Source organism: Phoca vitulina, unplaced genomic scaffold (genome assembly GCF_004348235.1).
Source record: "Phoca vitulina isolate PV1807 unplaced genomic scaffold, GSC_HSeal_1.0 scaffold43, whole genome shotgun sequence".
In the NCBI taxonomy this organism is placed as follows: domain Eukaryota; kingdom Metazoa; phylum Chordata; class Mammalia; order Carnivora; family Phocidae; genus Phoca; species Phoca vitulina.
Window position 1 is genome coordinate 11,150,178 of NW_022589746.1, and position 22,704 is coordinate 11,172,881.

The following is a 22,704-nucleotide window of genomic DNA, read 5'->3' on the forward strand; positions in this document are numbered from 1 at the left end:
GCACCTGGCGGGGCAGGAAGGAGAGAAGCGATCAATGTTCCAACCTGTCTCCTTCCACCTGCAGTCCGCCTCCTGTCTATGGCCTATTGGCCACAGCCCTCCAGAAACCAGAGCTCAAGGGAATTCGGCAGTAACCCTGGGGCCCGCAGCAGAGTAGAGAAGGGCAAGGGTGGATGTAGGGAAGCAGGAATAACCAGTACAAACCAAGGTTTGGTCTCTCCGTGTTTAAACAAGCAAGCGAGCGAGAGAGAGAGAGAGAGAGAGAGAAGAAAAACAACTGACAGATTATCTACGTACATATCATTATATTATACGATACTAAGAAAGTAAACAGCACAGAGGCAAACTTCTATACGTGCAATAAATGGAGAACCTCTGTAATATATCACTCATTAATAAAAATCCACTTAATAACAGGAACAATCTAATAGACCAATTAGCAAAACAACATGGACCAATTATTTCCAGAAGAGAAAATACATAGACGAAGAATGTTTGGTCTCATCCGAACATAAGAAATACATGTTAAAATCAAAATAAGATCTCGTTTTCCTACTGAATTATCAAGAAAAATAGGTAATACCTAACACGGGCAAGGACACAGGGAAATGGGCCTTTCATACACTGTTAGTGAAAGTAGAAGCTGGTGCAGTCTTTCTGAAAATCAATTTAACAATTCCGCTTCCATTATTCTGTCTTAAGGAAATGATCAAAAACACAGATAAAGATCAACGCACAAAGATACACATAACAGCTTTAATTATAATAGACCAAAAAAAGGAAACAATGTCCAACGATTAGTAGAAGTGTTAAGTGAATTACACAAAGTCCATTCTATCACATTTTATGGGGGCATTGAAAATCATATTCATGATGACATTTTTTTGTCCTAAGGTAAACAAAAATGCAGTATTGCAAAATCGTATGTATAATATCAGCATGGCCATGCTTAAAGAAAAAAGTCAGGAAAATATTGAAGAAAAAATATCAAAATGTTAATAATAGTTGCTTTTTCTCTGGACAGTGAGGATTATAGTGATTATTTCCCCCTTTTGCCTCTTTATGCCTTTGTGTACTCTCCAGATACTCTAAGATGAGGATGCATTCATTAATATTTATTGAATGCTCACATTGTACCAGTCATCGTTGGGAGGACCTGGACACACAAAGTTCTTGAGGCTCAGCCCTTGCCTGAATTTGCTTACAATCTAGTGAGGGTTTTGTTTTGTTTTGTTTTTTTAATTTATTTATTTATGAGTGAGAGAGAGCAGGGAAAGGAGCAGAGGGAGAGGGAGAAGTAGACTCTGTTGAGCACAGAGCCCAATGCAGGGCTCCATCTTAGGACCCTAATATGACCTGAGCTGAAACCAAGAGTTGGACGCTTAATCAACTGAGCCACCCAGGTGCCCCTCAACTTCAAAAATTAGATAATAAGAAAGCTGTTGTTTAACTAGAGTGAGTGAGGAGTAACGTCACATCTATTCCCCATTTGACCTCTTTCCCTCAGACCACCTTTCCAAGCCCACAGGGATCACGGCTGTTTTATCTTCCAAATATGTCTAAAACCCTATGTGAGGTAAACCAATAAATCTTTCAGAAAGAGTAAATAAATAAAATATCTTCAAGGCTTTGGAGTAGGTAAAGAGTTCTTAAATAGGACACAAACATGCTAACTGCAGATGGAAGAAGATGGTAAATTCTATAAAAGTTAAAACTCTGTTCACAAAATCACATGATTGAGAGAGTAAAACTGCAGGCCACGGAGAAGAAAGTCTGTAATTCACATACAAGACTCCTGTGCAGAATATGTAAAGAACTCCTACGTAGCAATAAGAAAAAGGCAGACAACCCGGAAGAACAATGAGCAAAGATTTGAACAGATCACTAAAGGATATCCAAATAAACATGGCAGGTTTTCCAAACATGAGTCACCATGCAATGCAGAGTAAAACCACAGTGTGATATCACTACACCCCCAAATTAAGGAGGTGGTTAGGTAGTAGCAAACATGGACAAAGATGTAGAGCAACTGAACTTCCGTTCACTGCGGGGTGGGTGTGGGGGGGGCAGTGCAGGTTGGCACAATCACTTTAGAAAACATCTGGCAGGATCTGGAAAGCTGAGTGGAAGGGAACCCCATGCTCGGGAGCCCCAGTGCTAGGTATATACCCGAGAGAAACACATGGTATGCTCTTCACATTACGTTTGTCATCACCAAATACTACAAGCAATCCAAATGTCCATCCACAGTAGGAACTGTGGAAATGATAGGATGATAGGAAATGTCCTATCCTACAGTGGGGACTAACTACAACTACCTACAACAGCATCTGTAAATATCGCAAGCTTAGTATTGAGTGAAAGAAGCCGAACACTAAGAGTACGCACTGCATCATTCTGTGTATGTGACGTTCGAGAACAACTGAACCAGTCTGTGGGGTTAGAATTCAGGAGTACTGATTCCCTTTGGCAGGGAGGGCCTGAAAAGTGGGGCCAAGGTAGATTCTGGGGTTCTGGTAATATTCTGTTTCTTCATCTAGCTGGTGGTTATACTGGTATGTTTGTAGGAAAATTCATCAAGGCATACTTCTCTTTATGAAAATTAAAAATTACATGATATATATTTATAAATATAAATACAAATAAAATATAAATAAATATTTATAAATATTTATAAATATAAATACACACACGTATAAAATAGGTAATGTAAATGTGTTTATATACACATAGATATATATACACACACACAAACATACACACATATATATTCCATCCAAAATGTAACCACTTCTGACCCTCCTCTATGTTATCTCCATTCTAACGTGACTCCAATAGTGTTTACCCACTTCCTCTCTTGGAGTCTTTATCTGTAGCCAGAATAATAGTCTTTAAAACAGAGGCTTGGTAGTATCTGTCTTTGGCTCATAACCAGCAGTAACTACCCATGTCAATCAGAATAAAATCCTCAGAGGAGACATAGATCCCTGACAGCCTGTATACAACAGCGTCACCACACAGACCTGTCACGTTTATCCATTTATCCTGCTTCATTTTTCTTTATAGTTCTTCTCACCAACTGCCATACCATTGACTTGGTTCTCAGTTTATAACTGGCCTCTCTCCGACTAGAATGTGAGCTATATGAGAGCAGAGGCTTTAGCTTTCGGCGTCATGTCCCTGATATCTAGAATAGTGCCTGGCATAAAGTAGGCAATGAATGAATGAATGAATGAGATGATCACCAAAAAAATAGAGGAAATAGGAGCACCTGTGTGACTCAGTCAGTTAAGCATCTGCCTTCAGCTCAGGTCATGATCTCAGGGTCCTGGGATCGAGCCCCACATCGGGCTCCTTGCTCAGCGGGGAGTCTGCTTCTCCCTCTGCCTCTCCCCTCCCCACCCCTGGCTCATGCTAGCTCTTTCTCTCCCTCTCTCTCAGATCAATAAATAAAATATTTTTAAAAAAATATATAGGAAATAGGCAGAATATATATGTTTAGGTTTCTTTTATAGGTTAAGAAACAAGAAAATGAAATTACTTGATTTAATTCAGGAGTACAGCTCAGGCCTGTTTCTCTCTCTCTCCCTGTCCTTTGTCTCCCCATATCCACACATCACACACATCCATGAAACGTAATTATATAACCCTGGTGGTTCAGAATTCAGCGAGGGTGACATCCAGGTGAAGATTCATTATACTGGAATTCGGCATTTTTATCTAAGCCTTGTTTTGTGGATATATGGCCCTTTTGAATACATGATAGTAGAAAACCTATCATTTTTCTTGCCAAAAAATATATGTTTGGAACCTAGGGATGCTCCCCTCAGCATTCTGCATAAGAAAATTTTTCAAACAAAATAACTCCATTTTTTTAGGCTCTACAACAATTCAAAACTTTTCCAGCCCTAACGATGATTGTTCGTAAGTGCATATGTCCAGAAATTGAGATTGTTGCCATCAGAAGTCATACCTCCCTGTCCTCAGAGTGAACCGTGGGGCTCCCGGAGCAGGCGAGGGTCTTTATGGTTAATGCCTGTGTCTGGATAGAGACTGACCAGTTACCTTTTCATGGGGCCACCCAGTGGGGTCTGCCACTTGGCAGCTTGTCTAAAAACTGGTGAAATGTGTGCATGTTGGCGGGGGGGGGGGTTCAGTTTGGTTGTCAACCTGGTTGGCCCTTCAATTTGGGTTAAAAAAAAGAGAGAGAGAGAGTTTTAGGCCCTTTCAGTTACCACATAGCTGATGACACAGTTCTGTTGCTTTGGTTTTTAATTGAAAAAATGAGAAACAGCAATAAGCCCCAAAGTCCATGGTATGTGCTCAACCGCCAGTAAGAGTCTCCTTCCCCTCCTTCGTCTCAGAAAGCAGTAAGCATAACATCAGGCCATAACTGTAACAGCAGATTAAATAATAAAATGAACCCCAAGAGACACTGAGTATAACAAGGCCAGTGTCAGATCATTTGTTCATCAAGTAGTTCAATCTTTCAATAAGGCAGACAATGATGGTTAGAGGGAACGATGATGATGCCTTTACTTCTGAGTGAGTGCAAAATAGGCATTCCTGTCAGAGGAGAAAGCAATGCCAAATTTCACTTTGAAGCTCAGAATTACAGCTCAGGAGGGGAGAGCATATACGTGACTCCAGTACGGGAGTTCTGGTTTCATTGGCCGCACGACTTGGAAGCTGTGTAACCCAGGGCCGTTTCATTAACCTCTCTGAATATCGGCTTCCTAGGGGTGTAAAATGAGGATGGTAAAAACACCTAATTTACAGGGCTTTTGTGAAGATCCAAGAAGGTCTTAGTTCTAAAAATATTTTGTAGCCAAGAATACGCTATGATAATGTATAGGATTATTAGTGTGCTTAAATAATTCATTGAATAACCTTCATACCTTCTCCCTAGCTCCTAAGGCCTCTTCCCTAAGGTTTAGCTGAAGTACTGCCCATCCCTGAGGTCTGCCTATCCCCCCCTGTTGTAGATTAGGACAGTTTTCAATAATTACACGAAAAAGTTGTATATGTTTCCTGTCTGAACCAGCCTGCCTAAGCCTTCAGAATAGAACTGTGGCCTTCTCTGAAACCCACATTATTAATGCTGTGCATATATGAACAAGCAATTCCCTGACACCCTTGAGGGTAGGAAGATAGATGGAGATTGAAAAGTGAGGAAAATCTCCTCCTTCCCCGTCCCGGATGGAACAAATATTTTCTTCTCTGTAATAGAAAAAGTGGCTGTTTGGTTAACACGTATCCTATGCCAAGCACTGTGCTACACATTATTTGGTGTGATCCTCACAACATCCTGTACTATCATTGCTGCCTATAGACAAGAAGACTATAGACTACTTTAGAATAAGTAACTTGACCAGTGTCACATGGCGGAGTCAGAATTTGAACCCAAACCTGCCTAATTTCTTTCCCAGTCTTTCTCCATTTGGGGATTGATGATTTACCTCCTACATTTTAACTAACTTTGTGTGTCTGTGTTTGCCTTTCTGTTCCTTTGTGCTTTCATTTTTTGGTATGCGTGTAATGAGTAGGGTAGAGGCTTAGGACACAGATGCCTAAGGTATGGTTGCCATGCTTAAGGAATTGTAATCCACTGCAAGAAAGATGACAAACAAAACCTATATGACCATAGAAGAATTTAAGGGTTCATAAGGGATGGTGCACTAGCCTCCTTGCCTGGAATGTGCGAGTAATACTCTACTTTATTCAGCTTTTGTTAGGATAGAGTGAAATGCCTTTATCAAGTGTTTGGCAAGGACCCTGACTCCTAGTAAGTGCTCAGTATGTGGACCCTATAGTGTTGCCAGATAGTCCCAGGATAATAACTGGGATCCAAAGCTGGAAAAGCAACATGGTGCCAGATTTCGAGAGCCTTGAATGCCAGTCTAAAGAGTTTGGACCTTCAGCTTGGTTAAAAACAATTGTGCCAAGGTCAGTAATCATTGCAAAAAGAAATTAGAGCTGATGCTGTTTTGCACTACCTTTCAAAATTCATCGTGAGTGAGACAGAGTTAAGGGCCACAGTTGGAACTGGTTTAGAGGACGTTTTTATATTTGATGCACTAAAAGGAAAGATGATATTTTCAAGTTTAATGCCCTATATTTTTTCTTCCACAGTAATTAGCAAATGCCAAAGGCAGCAACTGGAGTCTGTGAGCTACTCCTCTCGCTACGCTCTGGGCCTCTTTTATGAAGCTGGCACGAAGATTGATGTCCCTTGGGCTGGGCAGTACATCACCAGTAATCCCTGCATACGCTTCATCTCCATTGATAATAAGAAACGCAATATAGGTCAGTACCCCCATTATTTCCCTTAAATACAGTAACAATGGTGGGTGTAGATCATGAAAAATGCTGTTTAATTGAGTGTTGCCATTCTGAACAGAGCAAGCATTTAACTCCAAGCCACAGGGGATAAAATTTAATGTCACATTTGGCCAATAATAAAATACACAGTGAAACCAGCAAAGTTTTTCAGAAAATCATTCACCACATGGTTTGTATTACTGAGTTCATGAAAATAGTGTCAGAAGTTTTAAGATTTCAAAATGGCCCAAGTTCTATTGCTTTACTATGGGTCCATCTATATGCAGAAGTATCTCTCCTCCTTTGTGGCTTGGTGGAGTTGTTTTCTGTTTGTTTGGCTTTGTTTCTAAGATTTGCTAAGTGCTACTCTTTCCACTTCCCAAGCTAGAAATAAAAAGCGAATTTTACTATGTTATGAAAATCCTTCACTTCAGTATCATCTTATTTATTTGATTTTCATCTGGAAGACTACATAAAATTACTTTGTGTACAATATGACGAAAATGATAGGTAAATTGTTTCATAAGAGCTTCACTAGAATGGGCTAACATCTCCACTCCACCCTTTTCGTTGAAGGTAGTTATTAAAATTAGGTTGGAATTGCAAGAATCAACATAACGCTCATCTCAGGAATAAAGGAGAAAGTGTCTTCTTTTTCGCAGGATTAGAATGATCCCTAAGATAACTGCTTTTTGAAGAATAAGCTCTAATGACCGGAAACAACTAAATTCTTGCAGGGAATTGTCGTTTCAGTTCGTTATGGTGTTTTCTGTTGCAGTGATGGTTTCACCAAGCCATTAGTTAGAAGTCTTGCTTGATAAAATCACCAACTAACATCTCTTGGCTTGGCAGAACTTTATAATGATAGAACTGGGCTGGCGTATGGTTTTTATATCAGAGTACTTGATCTTAGAAAAATGTTTCTTTTATAACTTAAAACTCCCTCAGGGCTAGACTGTTTATGTTAACATGATACCACATATATGTACAATCAGCGGTTCATGAAATGCCCTGTAACAACAATGGAGTAACCATTTTTAACTCTACAACTTCTTTGTTCTGAGAAAAGAATAGCCCTTGATCTTCTCACGTTATATGTTATGAGTTGGACATTATCCTTTGTGTCCTGTTTCATAAGATACGATATCTGTTAGGGTGTATTCAGTAATATGTAACAGAAAAACCAATTTAAAGTTGTTTAAACAACATAAGGGTGTGAGTTATGTTATATTATCATTTGTATTATCTGCTGTGGACTGAATTGTATCCCTCCGAAATTCACGTGTTGAAGCCCTAATCTCCAGTGTGATTACATTCGGAGATAAGGCTCTTAGTATATAATGAAGGTTAAATGAGGTCATAAGGGTGGGATCCTAATCCAGGATGATTGGCGGCCTTACAAAATGAGGAAGAGAGAGTTTTCTCTCCTCGTGCACATACTAAGGGAAGGTTGAATGAGGATGGTGAGAAGGCGGGAAGGCAGGCTTTCTGCAAGCCAGGAAGGGAAGCTTTACCAGAAACCCAATCGCCTGGCACCTTGATCTTGAATTTCCCAGCCTCTGGAGCAAAGAGAAATACATTTCTATTGTTTAAGCCATGCAGTCTATGCCATTTTGTTACGCCGGTCCAAGCTGACTGACACATTATCGAAGAGGAAGAAGTTGGGGAGACAGCAGGAAGGATCAATTCAAGACCTGAGCAATATCTTCAAGGACCTAGAATTATCCTTCTCTGCTCTCTTCACTCTTGAGGTAGAGACCTTCTTTCTCAGAGGATTGGTGCAAGATAGCACTAACCACTGGAATCACATCCAGACCCAATATGTTCAGGAAGAAGAGGGACCATTCTGTTTCTGTTTCTTTCTAAGAATCAAGGAATTCTTTCCAGAGCCCCCTCAACTGACGTCATCTTGTATGTCATAGGTCAGAATTCGGTTACTTGACCAGTCTGAAAGTCATCATTCACTGGCAGGGGGCATGGGACTGCCACGAAGAACTAGACAGATCAAGATTTACTCCTGGAATTGCTGTTAGGATCATCTTCCTTGAGTCATATGAGGGGTAGATACCTGAATAAAATAGGGTTTTGTTTGGAGGAAAGAAGAGAGTAGCAGATGCTAGGTTGGCAATACATAACGCCCATCGTGAATTTTCAAGTCAAGTCACATCGTAGACGGGAGGTAAATTTCTAAAGTTGACACATAAAGAGAAGAACCGTGTAGGTTCAGAATCATCTTTGAAAATCACTTAAATCTACATGACATTTTGGAGAGAGAAATACCTTTCAGTAAATTCAGGATAGCCATCGTTCCAACATCCCATAGATTTCAGTTTCTTTGGTTGAGGCCAGATGAAGTAGTTGGCTTGCACTTATAGGACAGAGTGATATTTTCTACTGTGAACGGCGCACGGAAAGAAATAGCAGTCGTAGCTCCTAACAGATTAAATCGCTGTACGAATGGAGTGGGGCGGTGAGTGACAGCACCCAGAGTACAATGCAGTAGCAATTTATTAAAGAGGTATGCAACTTTGAAAGAGCGCAAGAGAAACATATTAATAAATTCTCACATGATTGGTAGCATCTGAAATAAGAAAAATAAAAAAAAATTTTTTTGCATTAACAACCACAGAGTTTTGAAGCGGGAAGCCTGGGTAGATTGGAAACCCTGTTTTTGTTATAGCAGGTGCCTCTTCGGACAGCAACGAAATGCCTGCCTTTCTTTGCCAGTTTTATGGCGAGTTAATCTTGGATTATGCGAGTTTTAAATTATGGGTGGCCTCCAGTAATGGCGTCCCCTAACATAAAATCTAACTGCCTTGCATTTAAACTTTTTTTTTTTTTCCCTCACTATCTGGGCCCAGGGTGCTATGTGTGTCTAGTTGAATTCATACAATATAAATGTCCACATAGAATAACTCCTCTATATTTTATTGGCGCTGATATTTAAGTAGACCAGTAAGAGTTGTCTCTTTATGTTGCTAACACTACCCCGCACCCACCCTGTCCTTGGAGTGTCTGATCGAATCTAGAATTAATACTGTAAATATACACAGTCAAGTAATGAAGGGGAGGTAAGGCAGCAGCAAGAAAAAAGTGGCAGGGTTGAGTCCACAAAATGCAGGCTGTTGTTAGGTCTTACAGAGAGCCAGAGGATGAAGGATTCGTGGGCCAGACCAGACAGAGGTCAAGGAGTAGTCATTTGTCAGATGTCGGGAATAGACAGTTCATGCAGAAAGCCACAGTGAGAACCCAGATCTCCGTAGGCAGAAGGGCTGAATTCCAAGACATGTGAGAGCCAGCTTCAGGTACCGATAGTTAGGGGTGGGAGCCACCGTACTTAGGTTTGTGTTTCCCAAAATGCGTTCAATGGAACACGAGTTCCTTGATATGCTCTGTGGGAAGGGGCTCTGTGATCACATACATTTGCAAAATGCTACCAACTTTATCTCGAATTTAGAGAGTTTCAGGTCATATTGCTCTATTAAAAGACATTCCTATTTTTAAGAAGCCACCTTCTCACTTCATGTAATCTAAAATTTCCCAAATGTATTTGACCAGGGGTATTTTATTTGAGTGCCATACCTACTAATATCCAACAGAAATGGTGCCCCTGGACACCCTTGGGAAACCCTGACTTGACATCACTGTTTGTGCCTCCAACCTGCAAGGGAATCGTAGGCCAGTGAAGGGGGTTGGCAAAGGCTGATCTGGAAGCCATCAATAGAAAAATACTAATTTTTTTTTTTAGAGATGGAAGAAGCTTGAAGCTACCCTGGAACCCACCAAGAGTTGCCTCATTAGAACAAAAGATAACTTCTGGGGCACCTGGGTGGCTCAGTCGTTAAGTGTCTGCCTTCGGCTCAGGTCATGATCCCAGGGTCCGGGGATGGAGCCCCGCATCGGGCTCCCTGCTCCGCGGGAAGCCTGCTTCTCCCTCTCCCGCTCCCCCGGCTTGTGTTCCCTCTCTCGCTGTCTCTCTCTCTGTCAAATAAATAAATAAAATCTTTAAAAAAAAAAAAAAGATAACTTCTATCCCTCAAGAAATTCCAAGGGATTTAGGAGCTCTGTGTTAGGAACCAGGATCAAAGACCAACTATTTGAACAAAAGATGTTTTTAGTGCTCTTATCACTTGGGAAATTACAAAGATTTTAGGAGCTCTGAGCCAGGAGCCAAGGGGAGAGACTAATATATGTATATATATTCTATTATTTCACATCTCCCAAGAAGATCCCAAGAGATCCCTCTCAAGATCTTATATTTGGAATTAGCCTGGCCAGGAGTAACTTCTTAGATTCAACTCAGTTCTACCTCTTAATAGCTGTTTGATTTTGGATAAATTACTTAAACTATCTGTTTATTGATCAGTATGTTGAGGAAAACAATACCAACCCCAGAGATTTGGGGATGAAATGGCTTTAACATATAAAAGGAGTTTCATATAGCACTTAGCAAGTAATAAGTCAGTATCTATGGCACCTATTATTACAACTAATAATGCCACTCTTGCATTTGGATATTATATTTCCCAAAGCAAAGGGCATAAATATAAAAGCCTCCCTTTGGTGAATGCAGCCCTCTGATACCAGTGCAGATAGGAGGCTGGGTGGCCTTAATAAGTAAGATATATAAGTTACCCTGAAAATGGTTGGTCACAATTTCAGCATCCTTCCCTGTTCACCATCAGGAAGAGTATGAACGATAGTAAAATAGCCAATAGGCAGCAATCTGAGGAGATTAATATAATCTGCAATTCTAGAAATGTCAATGGCCAATGACTATAATTACACAGCTTTCGATAACTCATCAAAGGAATCCGTTCAATTCATTCCCAAAGAAAACAAACAAATGAACAAACGTTTTCATCACATGGAATTTACACCTGCCAGGACTTTACTGTCAGGGATCCTTGAGTAACAAACGCTAGTCTAATATGTCTTGCCTCTAACAGAAGACGCAGGAATGTTCTTCACCGAGCTGTCTATTCCATCAACTCTTTATAAAAAACAGGAGCATAATACGAAATCCTGTAAATAATTGGGATGAGCCTGGGGCCTCAAATCCAGTCACCTTGGGTTCGCTTAAGGGAGTTTGTGCTTGTTCCAGTTAAGCAGACAGCCGTGCAATTGACAGCACAAAGTGGTCTGCTTTAGGATGCGAATAAATGTGGAATTATTTGCCCTTAAACTTGCAGAAAATGTAATCAAGAGAGGTAGCACTTGGGGTTTTTTTAAAGACTGATTTATTTATTTTAGAGAGAGTGCGCATGCACCAACATGGGGTGGGGAGAGGGGCAGAGAGAGTGGGAGAATCCTCAAACAGACTCCCTGCTCATGCGGGGCTCGATCTCACGACCCATGAGATCATGACCTGAGCCAAAATCAAGAGTCAGTCACTGAGCCACCCACCCAGGCGCCCCAAGAGAGGTAACACTTTGAAGTAGAACAAAAAAGGAAGAGGGAGAAGAAGGAAAGGGACTGTAGTGTGGGGGGAAGGAAAGGAAAAAAGAGCTGTAATCCTGAAAAATGGTTAGGTTTCCTGTTCGGGCTTTTGTTTTAAAATACGAACTCCAGAAGCAGAGCTCCCAGGTAAAATAGCAATCATTGTCTTAAAATAACCAGCAATAACCAGTTACAAGACGCATGATATGCTGTCTTTTGTATAATAGACATAGTGATTTGTGACTCAATTAGGTAGCTGCTGCTGTCCAGATCAACCTGTTAAGACAATTTACTAAACAGCCAATACTAATTACAAATATCCATCTCATTATTACAGTGATGCCCCAGAATGTCACATGATCGTAATATCGAAATCTTGGGATGATCTCCCAGGAAGGAAAAAATACACGTGTGTGTCTACGTGTGTATACACATACACGTAAAACTAAATGTCTGTTTGTTGTCACTTAAATCAATAGGCACAAATCATAAAATGCACTGATCTCATTTCACATAATATTTGCCAATTCTCAAAACAAAAAGGATTTTCATTAGAGAGTGAAATTACTGAGCCCATCTTGTAAGGAGAACATTTGCACACAAAGTAAAAACAAACAGCAGACCCCTTTCAGCCTCTGGATTCCCTATCAAGCTATCCTCAAGGGGAACGATTTACACCCAAGAGAGCACGTGCCCTCCCACTTGCCAAGCAAATTAACTCACATGAAAATCAATGCCAGAGACGGAAGGAAACTGGAAAATGCAGCGAAATATATAACATCAAAAACAAACTTTAGTCTGCTTATCCCTCGGAAATAACAAAAACAAAAAAAAAAACAAAAAAAAACCCCAAACTTTAAAAATATCCTGTGGAGAGTATTACCAGGAAAGATATTTTACGGACGTTTCTTTCAGAATAACTGAAGTCACAGATAGTTGCTTTATATGTTTACATTCTCAATTTGTTGAGCAGTTATTTACGAATATGTATTGAATGGCTCTGTGCTAAGAACTAGGGCCTCTTAGTCCCCACCCTCATGAAACAGAGTTCCGTGGTCTGCTCAAATGTGGAATTCTGAAGGAAAGAGATAGAGAGGCTCTGTTGGGACGAGTGACCTGGAGTCAAGGAAGCATCCTCCTAAATATAAATGGATGCACGAACAGAGACAACATAGAGACCATTAACTCACATCTGTAATCAAAACCGGGGAAAGTCGTGTTGCCTCGTGACAATATTATAAGCTTTTAAAACAACACTTAAGACCTTCTGTCAACATGGAGCCAATACTCTTCTTTCTTTAGGTGAAGAAATGAGAAGTGGGGGCCATGAAACATTTCAGTCCGTGAATAAGTCAGAAACTTTAGCCCGGCCTGTTATTTAACTTTCTCCTGGGGCTGCTAAAAAGTTCCATACAAGTAAGTCATGAAATGTCCAGGAGGCAGTGAGCAAAAGGGTGAGGGAAGTCTGGAGTCTGTAGCTTCCTGGCATTTCTGTAACTACAAACAGTTGCAAATTACAAATGTACAGAACAGCCACACTGAGAAGTTGAGCAGGATTGAATATCCTTAGTCCCTTTTTTTCCAACCTTCCCCCTCTGTGTTCTGCCTGCCCTGCCCTCTGAGAGTGGTATTTTCACTTGGGCTGTTGGCCTGAAGTTGTGGCTGTCGGGCTGAGACTCACCAAAGACCTTCACGTTGGGTCTTTGGTGAGTCTCAGAATGGGTCTCGAATGCAAGAGCCAGATGTGCTGGTGACTGAGTGTGGTTTTATCCACGGTTAGTGGGGCAGAAGGCGGGAATGAGAATCAGGCGATGGTGTACGGATCTGAAACTGAGAGGTCGTAGGTGAGAGCAACAGAAAAACTGGCAAAGGCTGCCATTACTGCTGCCAATTTCGAAAGGAAAAATCAAGGGAGAACTCTGTCTTGGCTTAGTAAGGAGGTGAGGGAGGTCAGTGTACAGCAATGGGGGAAAGATCCGCAGAGGGGCCCAGGTGGGACTTGCCATGGTCTTTCTGTCCTCTCTGCTAACAAAGGTCATGGAACTAGGTGGGTAGCTATTGTCTGATAAAAAACTGCTCTATTAAATGTAATAACACCTAATTTTGGCTATTTGTGATTCCAGTCCTTTTAAGGGGTGGTTCTTTTGTCTCCTGAGCACCTGAAAGGGATGGGGTGCCAATTGGGAATGGAAACAGGGAGAGCTAAATTGCTTTGCCTAATTGAGGAGAAAATTTCAGACGTCCTGAGACAACGGGGACGGGGAGGAGCAGAGAAGGAGAAGAGGAAAAAGCCAGCTGGATGATGGAAGGCTCTGGCTTGACCCGAGGGATCACTGCGTGGATTTGTAACTTCTTTGCTGGATGATTTACTCTGTGACCACTCCCACAGCTCCCTACAACCCAACACAGCTCTGGATTGAGCAACTACTTTAAATCCATGCTTGCTTTTTTATTGGGGACTTGTTGAGTAAAGTCAACATAGTCCAGGCGCTTTGGGGAATATCTAGGATGAAATTTGATAGGAACTTTGAGATTTCTTCAGGTTAGTTTCCGAGCGGGCCCTTGGAGGGTGGCAAGCCCACATCTTGTGTTGAGAACCATATTTTGAATCAAGACAGAACTCCTCATCCTCTGGACCTCGAATAAAGTAAAGTCCAACTTGCTGCTTCCATTATACCTGCGACTGGGTCAACCCGCTGGGGGGATGGGGAATTGGGAAAAGACTGTCTCTGTGGGACTGAACTGTTTCGAAGGATCGTGAAGTTAAGTCCTTACAGTGGTCTGAAGTGAAGCTGTCAACACTCTGGGTTGGAAGCCAAGGCTCAAAATGATGTGCTTTGCTCTGCTTCCCAGACAAGTGCGTGGTTTTCATCATCCTGGAGGCATCTCAAAACCTCTGCAAGTTGAGAACAGTCTTGTAAAGCTCCGTAGCACTCCGTCAGCTTGTGAGCCTCGGGTCCTGAGAGGCTGTGTAGACCGCTGAGCTGGATGAGAGCTTGACAGGTCTTAATTCTGGTCCATTTTTATTCGGGCCTATGACGACATTGACCCAAAGAGGTCCTTTGCCTAGAGCTCCCTCAGAAAAGATTTCACCATTTCCCTCCCTGTCAAGAATTCCGCCTCAGGTCAATCTAAATGTCTTGTGGGCTGAAGAATTGAAATGCCCTGTTTGCAGAGCCTGCTGCTTTCTCCAGAATTAGAAGTTCTCCCCTGTAGCGGGATACATGCCACGATCCATCATGCACGCTATTCATTAGCTGGTCCCTCTTATCTGCATCCAGACTGAAAATATGAGATAGACACTAACATCACGGCATAATGGGAGCGTGGACTTGGAGCTCAATAATTTGCTGAGCCCATCATCCTCAGTGTAGTTCTGAGATGCCCTTCCCTGGTCCTGAGAATTAATGCTTCGCTGACACTGAGAATTAAGCCTTCGGCCCCGGTCACCCACTTAGCAGGCAAGGAAAATTAATAGCTAGTCAGCCCATTGTTCATCCCTAAGACAATCTAGGGATCTGTTAGCACTGCCCTTTGAATCATATAAAATGAATGAGCTCCCTTTGTAATTTCTGAATCTGGAAGCCTTTGAAAAGCACATGTGAGTTCTTGGCAATCAGAATGATCAGAAGCCTCTTTGGGAGGCTCTCCGTGCCTCGAACACTGGGACTAGTTGACTAGACCGTATCAGAGGGATTGCCAGTAAGACCTGGAAATTTTATGGAGCCTTCTCCCCAAAGAGGTACAAGCATTCTCAGCAACAAATTTACCGTGGTCTCTAGAGAATATACATCTGTTTTGAATGATGCCCTGTAACACAGACCTTGATTTCCAAGGTTACGCTTCAAAGGATCCCACTGTTCTCTTTGTGAAAGATAGTTCTTTTTAATACTTGGATAAAGAACAACTGTGCTCCAGCTGAAATATTGAACTTAGAAAATATGTGATAAGCTCTGCAAATGTGTCATTTCCCTGCCACAGTTTAGCAATCATGTCTCTGTTTTGTATCCCGATGGTATTAAAATGAAATGCTATCTTGCATAGAAACCTTGCCGTAAATGATGAGTTCATATTAACCCAAGCTCGGGGAGTGGTGAATTCTTTACTGTATAATTCATGACTTAGTTTTTATTCTCATGGATGGTCAAAAACAACCGGTACTATCCAGCATGATGTAGTGGGCTTTGCACTCACAGAGACCTAGCTCCGAAGTATAACTCAACTCTTCCAGTTAGTTTGAGCCATTTAGTTGAATGGCAGCCTTTTCACATGATTCAGCCTTAGAAAGCTCTGACCATGAATAAGTTTCATAATCTCTCTCAGTTTCACTTACCTGTACTGTAAGTATAAGGTTAATAACATCTCCCAGGAATGTTTCAGGGGCTGAGTGTGATGGTATGTCTGAAAATCCTAGTACCGGTAGCCTGGCACACAGTAGGGCAGTAAATGCTATTTTTATAGTTGCTGTCACATAAATTATTTTACGGTCTCAGTCTATCAGTTACATAAACTTCTTCGATTCTGAGAAAGAGATGAGAAAAGAAAATTGCCAACGGTACTAGTTTAATTAAGTTATATTATCTTTTGTTAAAAATAATAACACACGTTGTTAGGGTGGGTGAACAATATCTCTGTACCTGAAGAAGGTGTTAAGCTGGGAGAACATTAAGTGAGATGTAGTTCTTCTGTCTTTTTATGGAATCTCAGATGACTTTTTGCATGAGAATTATTCACAAAAAAAATTTGCACTGCAGCATATCCGAGAAGAGTAAGACACCGAAGTTAAGCCGTCAGCAGATCAAAGGGCTGAGACAAACAGAGCAGGTTTGCAGGTCGGACTACAGGGTCCCACCACAGGAAATCGCTGCATTGTGCTTCATAAATACTTTATATCAGTTAGCATTTTTAACTCTGTCCAGAAGCACCAATCCATCATTGTGCCCAGATGTGATGTGATTGAGTCAGTTTCGCCTAAAGAACCCTTTGGTTTATTACCAGTGACTTTCTTCTTATTGAGTGAGCTGAGAAGGCTTTGATATGCCCTCTAAAGATCGTATGTGGGCCCTGCCAGTTTTAGTGACCATTGCCCCTACAGACTTCATATATGTGCTCATTTAGATAACGAGAAGAATCCGTGTAGAGGACAGGTCATTGAATTCCCTGCCTAATATGAATGAATATTAAGCATTGGGATCTGAAAAGAATATATTGAAATTCCATTAATATTTATAACCGATCTGTGGGACTAAGGGAATTCTTCAGTATAAAATATTCCAAATTCATGTTTGTAAGAATGAAGCATCCTTGAATTTAAAATATAGTTTTCCTCACTGAAATAGATTTCTATTACACATATACCTGGTGAAATCTTTGTTGGTGATGTTATATATCCTTACATTATTTAATAGTGATGGGGAAGGCATTTTAGAACCTTGAGCTCAACCAAACCTAATTCACTCTTTTTTATCAAAAATAAAATGTCTGTTTGTTCCCTTTTCCACTGTCTATATTCATAATAATGGTTTCTCAAGGGTAGCTAACAATATCATAAAGATTACAGTCCCTTTGATTTAAGAACTTTTGCCAAAACATAGATTCAACCTCTTTTTTTTTTTTCTGTCAAAATAAAACAGAAAGAATAATTCCACTGGTCTTATTCGTAAAGGAGATAAGAGTGTCCACAGTAAACTAGTAAATTTCCTCTACGAAAAGGGCCAGAAATATTTTGACACAATCATAAATAAAATCTTCACCATCTGATTAGTGTCAGTTATTCAAATTCAACATTTTATAACGTTAGGACTGAAACTTCCCTTTAATGTACCAGTTGAACTAGAGCAAAGCTTTAGGTCAAATCCTCAAGCCCAGAGATCTATTTCATCCACTCGCGGAATCCTTTTGAACAGTTGCAAATCTAAAGCTGACCCCAGTTTCCCAACTACGGCGATAAAGTGATATTCTTAGAGGCAGACCAGACTGCTGGTTCAAGGGGGAAACCTTGCCCAATTTGGGAAAAGGGTCCAATCATAATGCCACTTAACACACAAAATTTCATATAGGGCACAAGGCTGAGTAGGCCCAAATAACAATGTATAATAGGGGATGGTTGTTTATTGCTGGTGACTAGTGGGGAAGCAAGGAGCATCTTGGGGGGGTTGTCATCAGAGGAAAATGGGGCTTTCACACCACAGAAGAACTCCAGCACGGGCCTGGAGCTCTGAGTGCCAGTTAGGACAAATCATCTGCTCTGGGGACCTGGGTAGGGCCCAATTAAAGGACTATTGAAATCCTTCCATTTTTCCTTTTGGCGGTGCCCGTAAAAGCTGCAACAGGCTGAAAATCTTCTTGTGTCTCAGGATAAATAGATGTTTTCATAAAACTTGGGAGGTCTTAGCCAAAGAAAAAACTTCTCCCAAACAGATCCTGAAATGTATGCTGTCCCACTAAACATGGCCCCTTTCTTGAAATGGGCAGAATCTATGGAATTTATGGAATTTTTTTTACAGAATTAATGCGAGGAACATAGAGGAAAGATTATTCCAGCCCTGGACAGGGAGTAGAATTCAGAATATGCTTGCTGGAGTAGCATTACTCCCTTTAAAAAACAAAACAAAAAAAACATATATGTTATAATCAAACTTAACACGTGCAGCACTGTGCCTTGATTGCCTCAAAATTCAGAACTTGTCCCTTCTCTAATCTTCTGTGTTTCAGAAAACAGAGCCACCAGTCTGCTAGCTCCTTAGCCAAAAATCAGGAATCATCCTTGGTTTCTTCCTCTCCTCTACCCCAATATCCGATCTATGAGCAAATCATACTGATCTTGCCACCAGAACAGACATCGAACCCCTTTCTCGTCATCACTGTCTCAGCCAAGACAGCACCTTATTTTAACTGGTCTCTCTGTGTTGTCCCTTTCCAGTTCATTCTTCACAGGGCCAGCACGGTCTTCTTAAAACACACATCCGTTCACACCGCTCCCTTTCCCATTCAGAGCCCTCCACTGCTTTCCCTGTGCACACAGGATGCAACCTCAAATCCTTATCATGACCGGCAAGGTCCTGAATGATCTAGTATAGGGGTCACAGACTTTTTCTGTAAAGGCCAGAGAGTGAATACTTTGGACTCTGTGAACTATACAGCCTCTGCTACAACGACTCAGGTCTACCAGTGTAACGAAAGCTGTAGACATTATATAAAGGATCGGACATAGCTATGTTCCTTTTTTTTTTTTTTTTTTAATTTTATTATGTTAGTCACCATACAGTCCATCATTAGTTTTTGATGTAGTGTTCCATGATTCATTGTTTGTGCATAACACCCAGTGCTCCATGCAGAACGTGCCCTCTTTAATACCCATCACCAGGCTAACCCATCCTCTCTAACCCCCCTCCCCTCTAGAACCCTCGGTTTGTTTCTCAGAGTCCATAGTCTCTCATGGTTCAGCTGTGTTCCAATAAAACTTTATTTACCAACACAAGTGACTGGCCCACGACCTTAGCTGGCCAACCCCTGACCCAGCACGTGCCGATTTCACTACCTCCTCGCTCCCTTATCTCACTTAGCCCCCCTGACACACCTCTCATTCCTGCTGGGGTGTTGCCCACTCAAGACCACTGTCCCCATTCTGTTCTCTCTGCATGGGACTGTCTCAGTGTAAATGTCACTCCCACATTTCGTTCGGTGTTCCTATTGCCCTTTTATAGCTCCCTGTATTTTAATTGTCAGAAACTATACATTGCATTTGTTTAATGTCTGTTTCTCCTTTAAGTTGGGAGGTCTGTGAATTCAAAGACTGGATTTGCTTTGCTCATCTTTGTATCTCCGGCACCTGGCACGCTGCTTAATGCACAGTCATTTCTCAATTAAATGTTAGGTACATTAAGAATGAATTAATGAGATCTAATCAAAACATGAAAGAAAACAAAAGATAACAATCTGGGCTCAGATCTGAAGTATGAGATGCTTTAAGTCCGTTTCTTTCCAAGGTATTTCATTTTTAAAGTTCTGCACTTGAAATAGGCAATAAGTAGGAGTCAGGGTAATTAACAGGCGTATCCCCAGATCTTAATGCTACAGGGGCACCGTGCTTGACACATTGTAGCTTACACAAAGTCCTTCGCAGGTCAGGCAGCTCTACTTACTTCATCTTGTAGCTCTCTGACTTCTGGAACGTGAGCCCCCAGGGTCAGGGTGAGGGAAGAAGGAAGTGGAAGTGGACTGGATATGACGCACTTCACTGCCCCTCATAGTCCACCAACCAAAACTAGTTCCCTGGCTCCAGCTTATCCACCAAGTGGATTAGGAATTGGCCCCGGAGGTGCCTGGGTGGCTCAGTCAGTTAAGCGTCTGCCTTCGACTCAGGTCATGATCCCAGGGTCCTGGGATCGGGTCCCGCATCGGGGTCCCTGCTCAGAGGGGAGTCTGCTTCTCCCTCTGCCCCTCCCCCTGCTCATGCTCACTCTCTCTCTCTCTCTCATTCTCTCTCTCAAATAAATAAATGAAATCTTAAAAAAAATAAAAAAGAAAGAAAGGAATTGTCCGGGAGCACATAGAATATCTGGTGAGAATGAACTCACTCTCCCAAAGAACATAAAGAGTAGTTCAAATACATTCCCTAATATAAAATAAAAGTGGCTGAATGAAGGTACTATAAATCCCAGAGATTGGCATACTACCAATGATCTATTTTACCGATTTAAAAAAGCTTTTCGCACATGTTAATTTACCTCGTTTATGGTAAGATCTCACTTGGTGGTAATTATTAGTGTCTTATCTCCTGTCTCCCTCAGGTACTTTTCTACAATGACTTTTAATGTTTAGGAGAAGAAAATGCTCATTTTGTAATAATTTCATGTTATGATCATGACTTTTCTATATACTTTATAAGTGGGTCATTTTAAAATAATTCTGTGGCACATTTCTTTTTAATATATATTTTTTAAAAATTCTTTTTTTTAAGATTTTTATTTATTTATTTGACAGAGAGAGAGAGATAGCGAGAACAGGAAAACAAGCAGGGGGAGTGGGAGAGGGAGAAGCAGGCTTCCTGCCGAGCAGGGAGCCCGATGCGGGGCTCGATCCCAGGACCCTGAGATCATGACCTGAGCCGAAGGCAGATGCTTAATGACTGAGCCACCCAGGCACCCCATTAATATATACTTTTTAAAGATTTATTTATTTATTTTAGAGAGAGAGAAAGAGAGTGCAAGCGGGGGGAGGGGCAGAGGCAGAGGGAGAGAGAATCCTCAAGCAGACTCCGCAGTGAGCACAGAGCTCGACCGGGGCTCTATCCCAAGACCCTGAGATCATGACCTGAGCTGAAATCGAGAGTTGGCTCCTCAACTGACTGAGCCACCAGGCACCCCTATGGCACATTTCTTTTAAAAAGGAAAAGGTCAAGTCCAAAAATTGACTGTAGGAGAATGTTCTTTACAAGGAAAGAAATATATGCATTTTCTCTTTGCCCCCCAAATTATTTATGTCTGTGTAGGTTATTCATCAATCATACATTCAATCAATATTTATTGCCTTCCAACTCTGGGCCAGACATTGTTCTAGATATTCAGTGAATGAGACAGTTCTAGTGCTTGCATTCAACAGGGAATATTAAAACATACTCTTTTTTTTTTTTATTTGAGAGAGAGAGTGAGCACAAGTAGGGGGAATGGCAGGGAGAGGGAAAAACAGACTCCCTACTGAGCAGGGAGCCTGATGCAGGACTTGATCCCAGGACTCCAGGATCATGACCTGAGCCAAAGGCAGATGCTCAACCAACTGAGCCACCCAGGTGCCCCATTAAAATATATTTTAACATGATAATAAGTTAGAATTCCTTGGAAGTAAAATTTCAACAGTGTTTAATCTGATACTCTCTTTTTTCCTTGTTTTATTTTTGCAAAATTTTGGAGGATATATATTTTGAAGTCTATGTAATGATTGTGGAATTGAAGTATCCATAGCTCCATGAGACATTGTGGTTTCATCTGGCCAGTAATCCTAGTTGGGTCTTTGGCAATCCTTGAGTGACACTGACAGGAATATAAAAATGTACCTTGTTTTAAAGGGACAATAACAAACATATCTGCTCCCTCAAAGAAGGTGGAAACAATTCTATAATTTGAAATCAGCCTCCTGAGTTTTATCCTCCTTATTTACATAGCTTGCCTGGAAGAACTCCTCTGGAGAGATTGGTCTCTGGCACAAAACCAGATCTGCTTCTCGCACATGCAAATAAATGCAGGAACCTAAGGAATGATGGAGAGCGCTGGACTCAAACAGGAGTTGTTTGTTGGCCAAGTGGTGAACTTCCCTTGTACAGAACCTCCCGAGGGCCCTGTAACAGGGATTCTGTTGATCGGCACGGATTTGTCTTTGCCATGGAATCCGGAAATCTGCCTCCTGGTTTGCCACAATGGAAAGCTTTAAAAAATTGTTTCCTCTGAAAAGGTCACAATTATTTGGAAGATAATCAGAATTTCCAATTCAGTAGTAAATGTGATTGGAAAAGTCAAAGTCTCAAGTCCTGAGATGGGGAGTAGGGGAAATGTTACCTCAGACCCTCCTGATGTAGAAATACGTATGATTTTTGAGCTCTGACATACACAACATGTATCTGGGTTTGGGGATACCATGGGTCTCCCCTTTCCCTCTTGCTGTGTGAGTGTATGCATACATAGCAGCTTGGGTGTGTGCTGATTAGATCTTAAATTGCAAATAAGAACATACGTTTTTCCTCCATTACTACTCGTTTCTATTAAAAAAAAAAAGGCAAAGAGATTTCTATAGCCTGAATGTAGAACAACTGAGTCAGGAGTTTGAAAAGTACAAAGAAAAAAAATGAAAACCAGAATGATGTTGTTCAACCTTTGAAAACTCCATCCCTGTAATCTTTATTATACTGCGCTAAGTGCTTTCCACGTTTTATCACATCTCATCTTTACA

General features: G+C 41.2%; 1 protein-coding gene across 4 annotated transcripts in view; it reads left to right on the forward strand.

Moving 5' to 3' along the window:
- Positions 1–22,704, forward strand: part of RNLS (renalase, FAD dependent amine oxidase) — a 268,188-nt gene that overhangs the window by 205,323 nt on the left and 40,161 nt on the right. For all 4 annotated transcript variants that reach the window (XM_032430322.1, XM_032430324.1, XM_032430325.1 and 1 more), the window contains exon 5: positions 6,133–6,306. In XM_032430322.1, the coding sequence (XP_032286213.1) occupies positions 6,133–6,306 (174 nt within the window). The remainder of the gene's footprint in view (positions 1–6,132; positions 6,307–22,704) is intronic.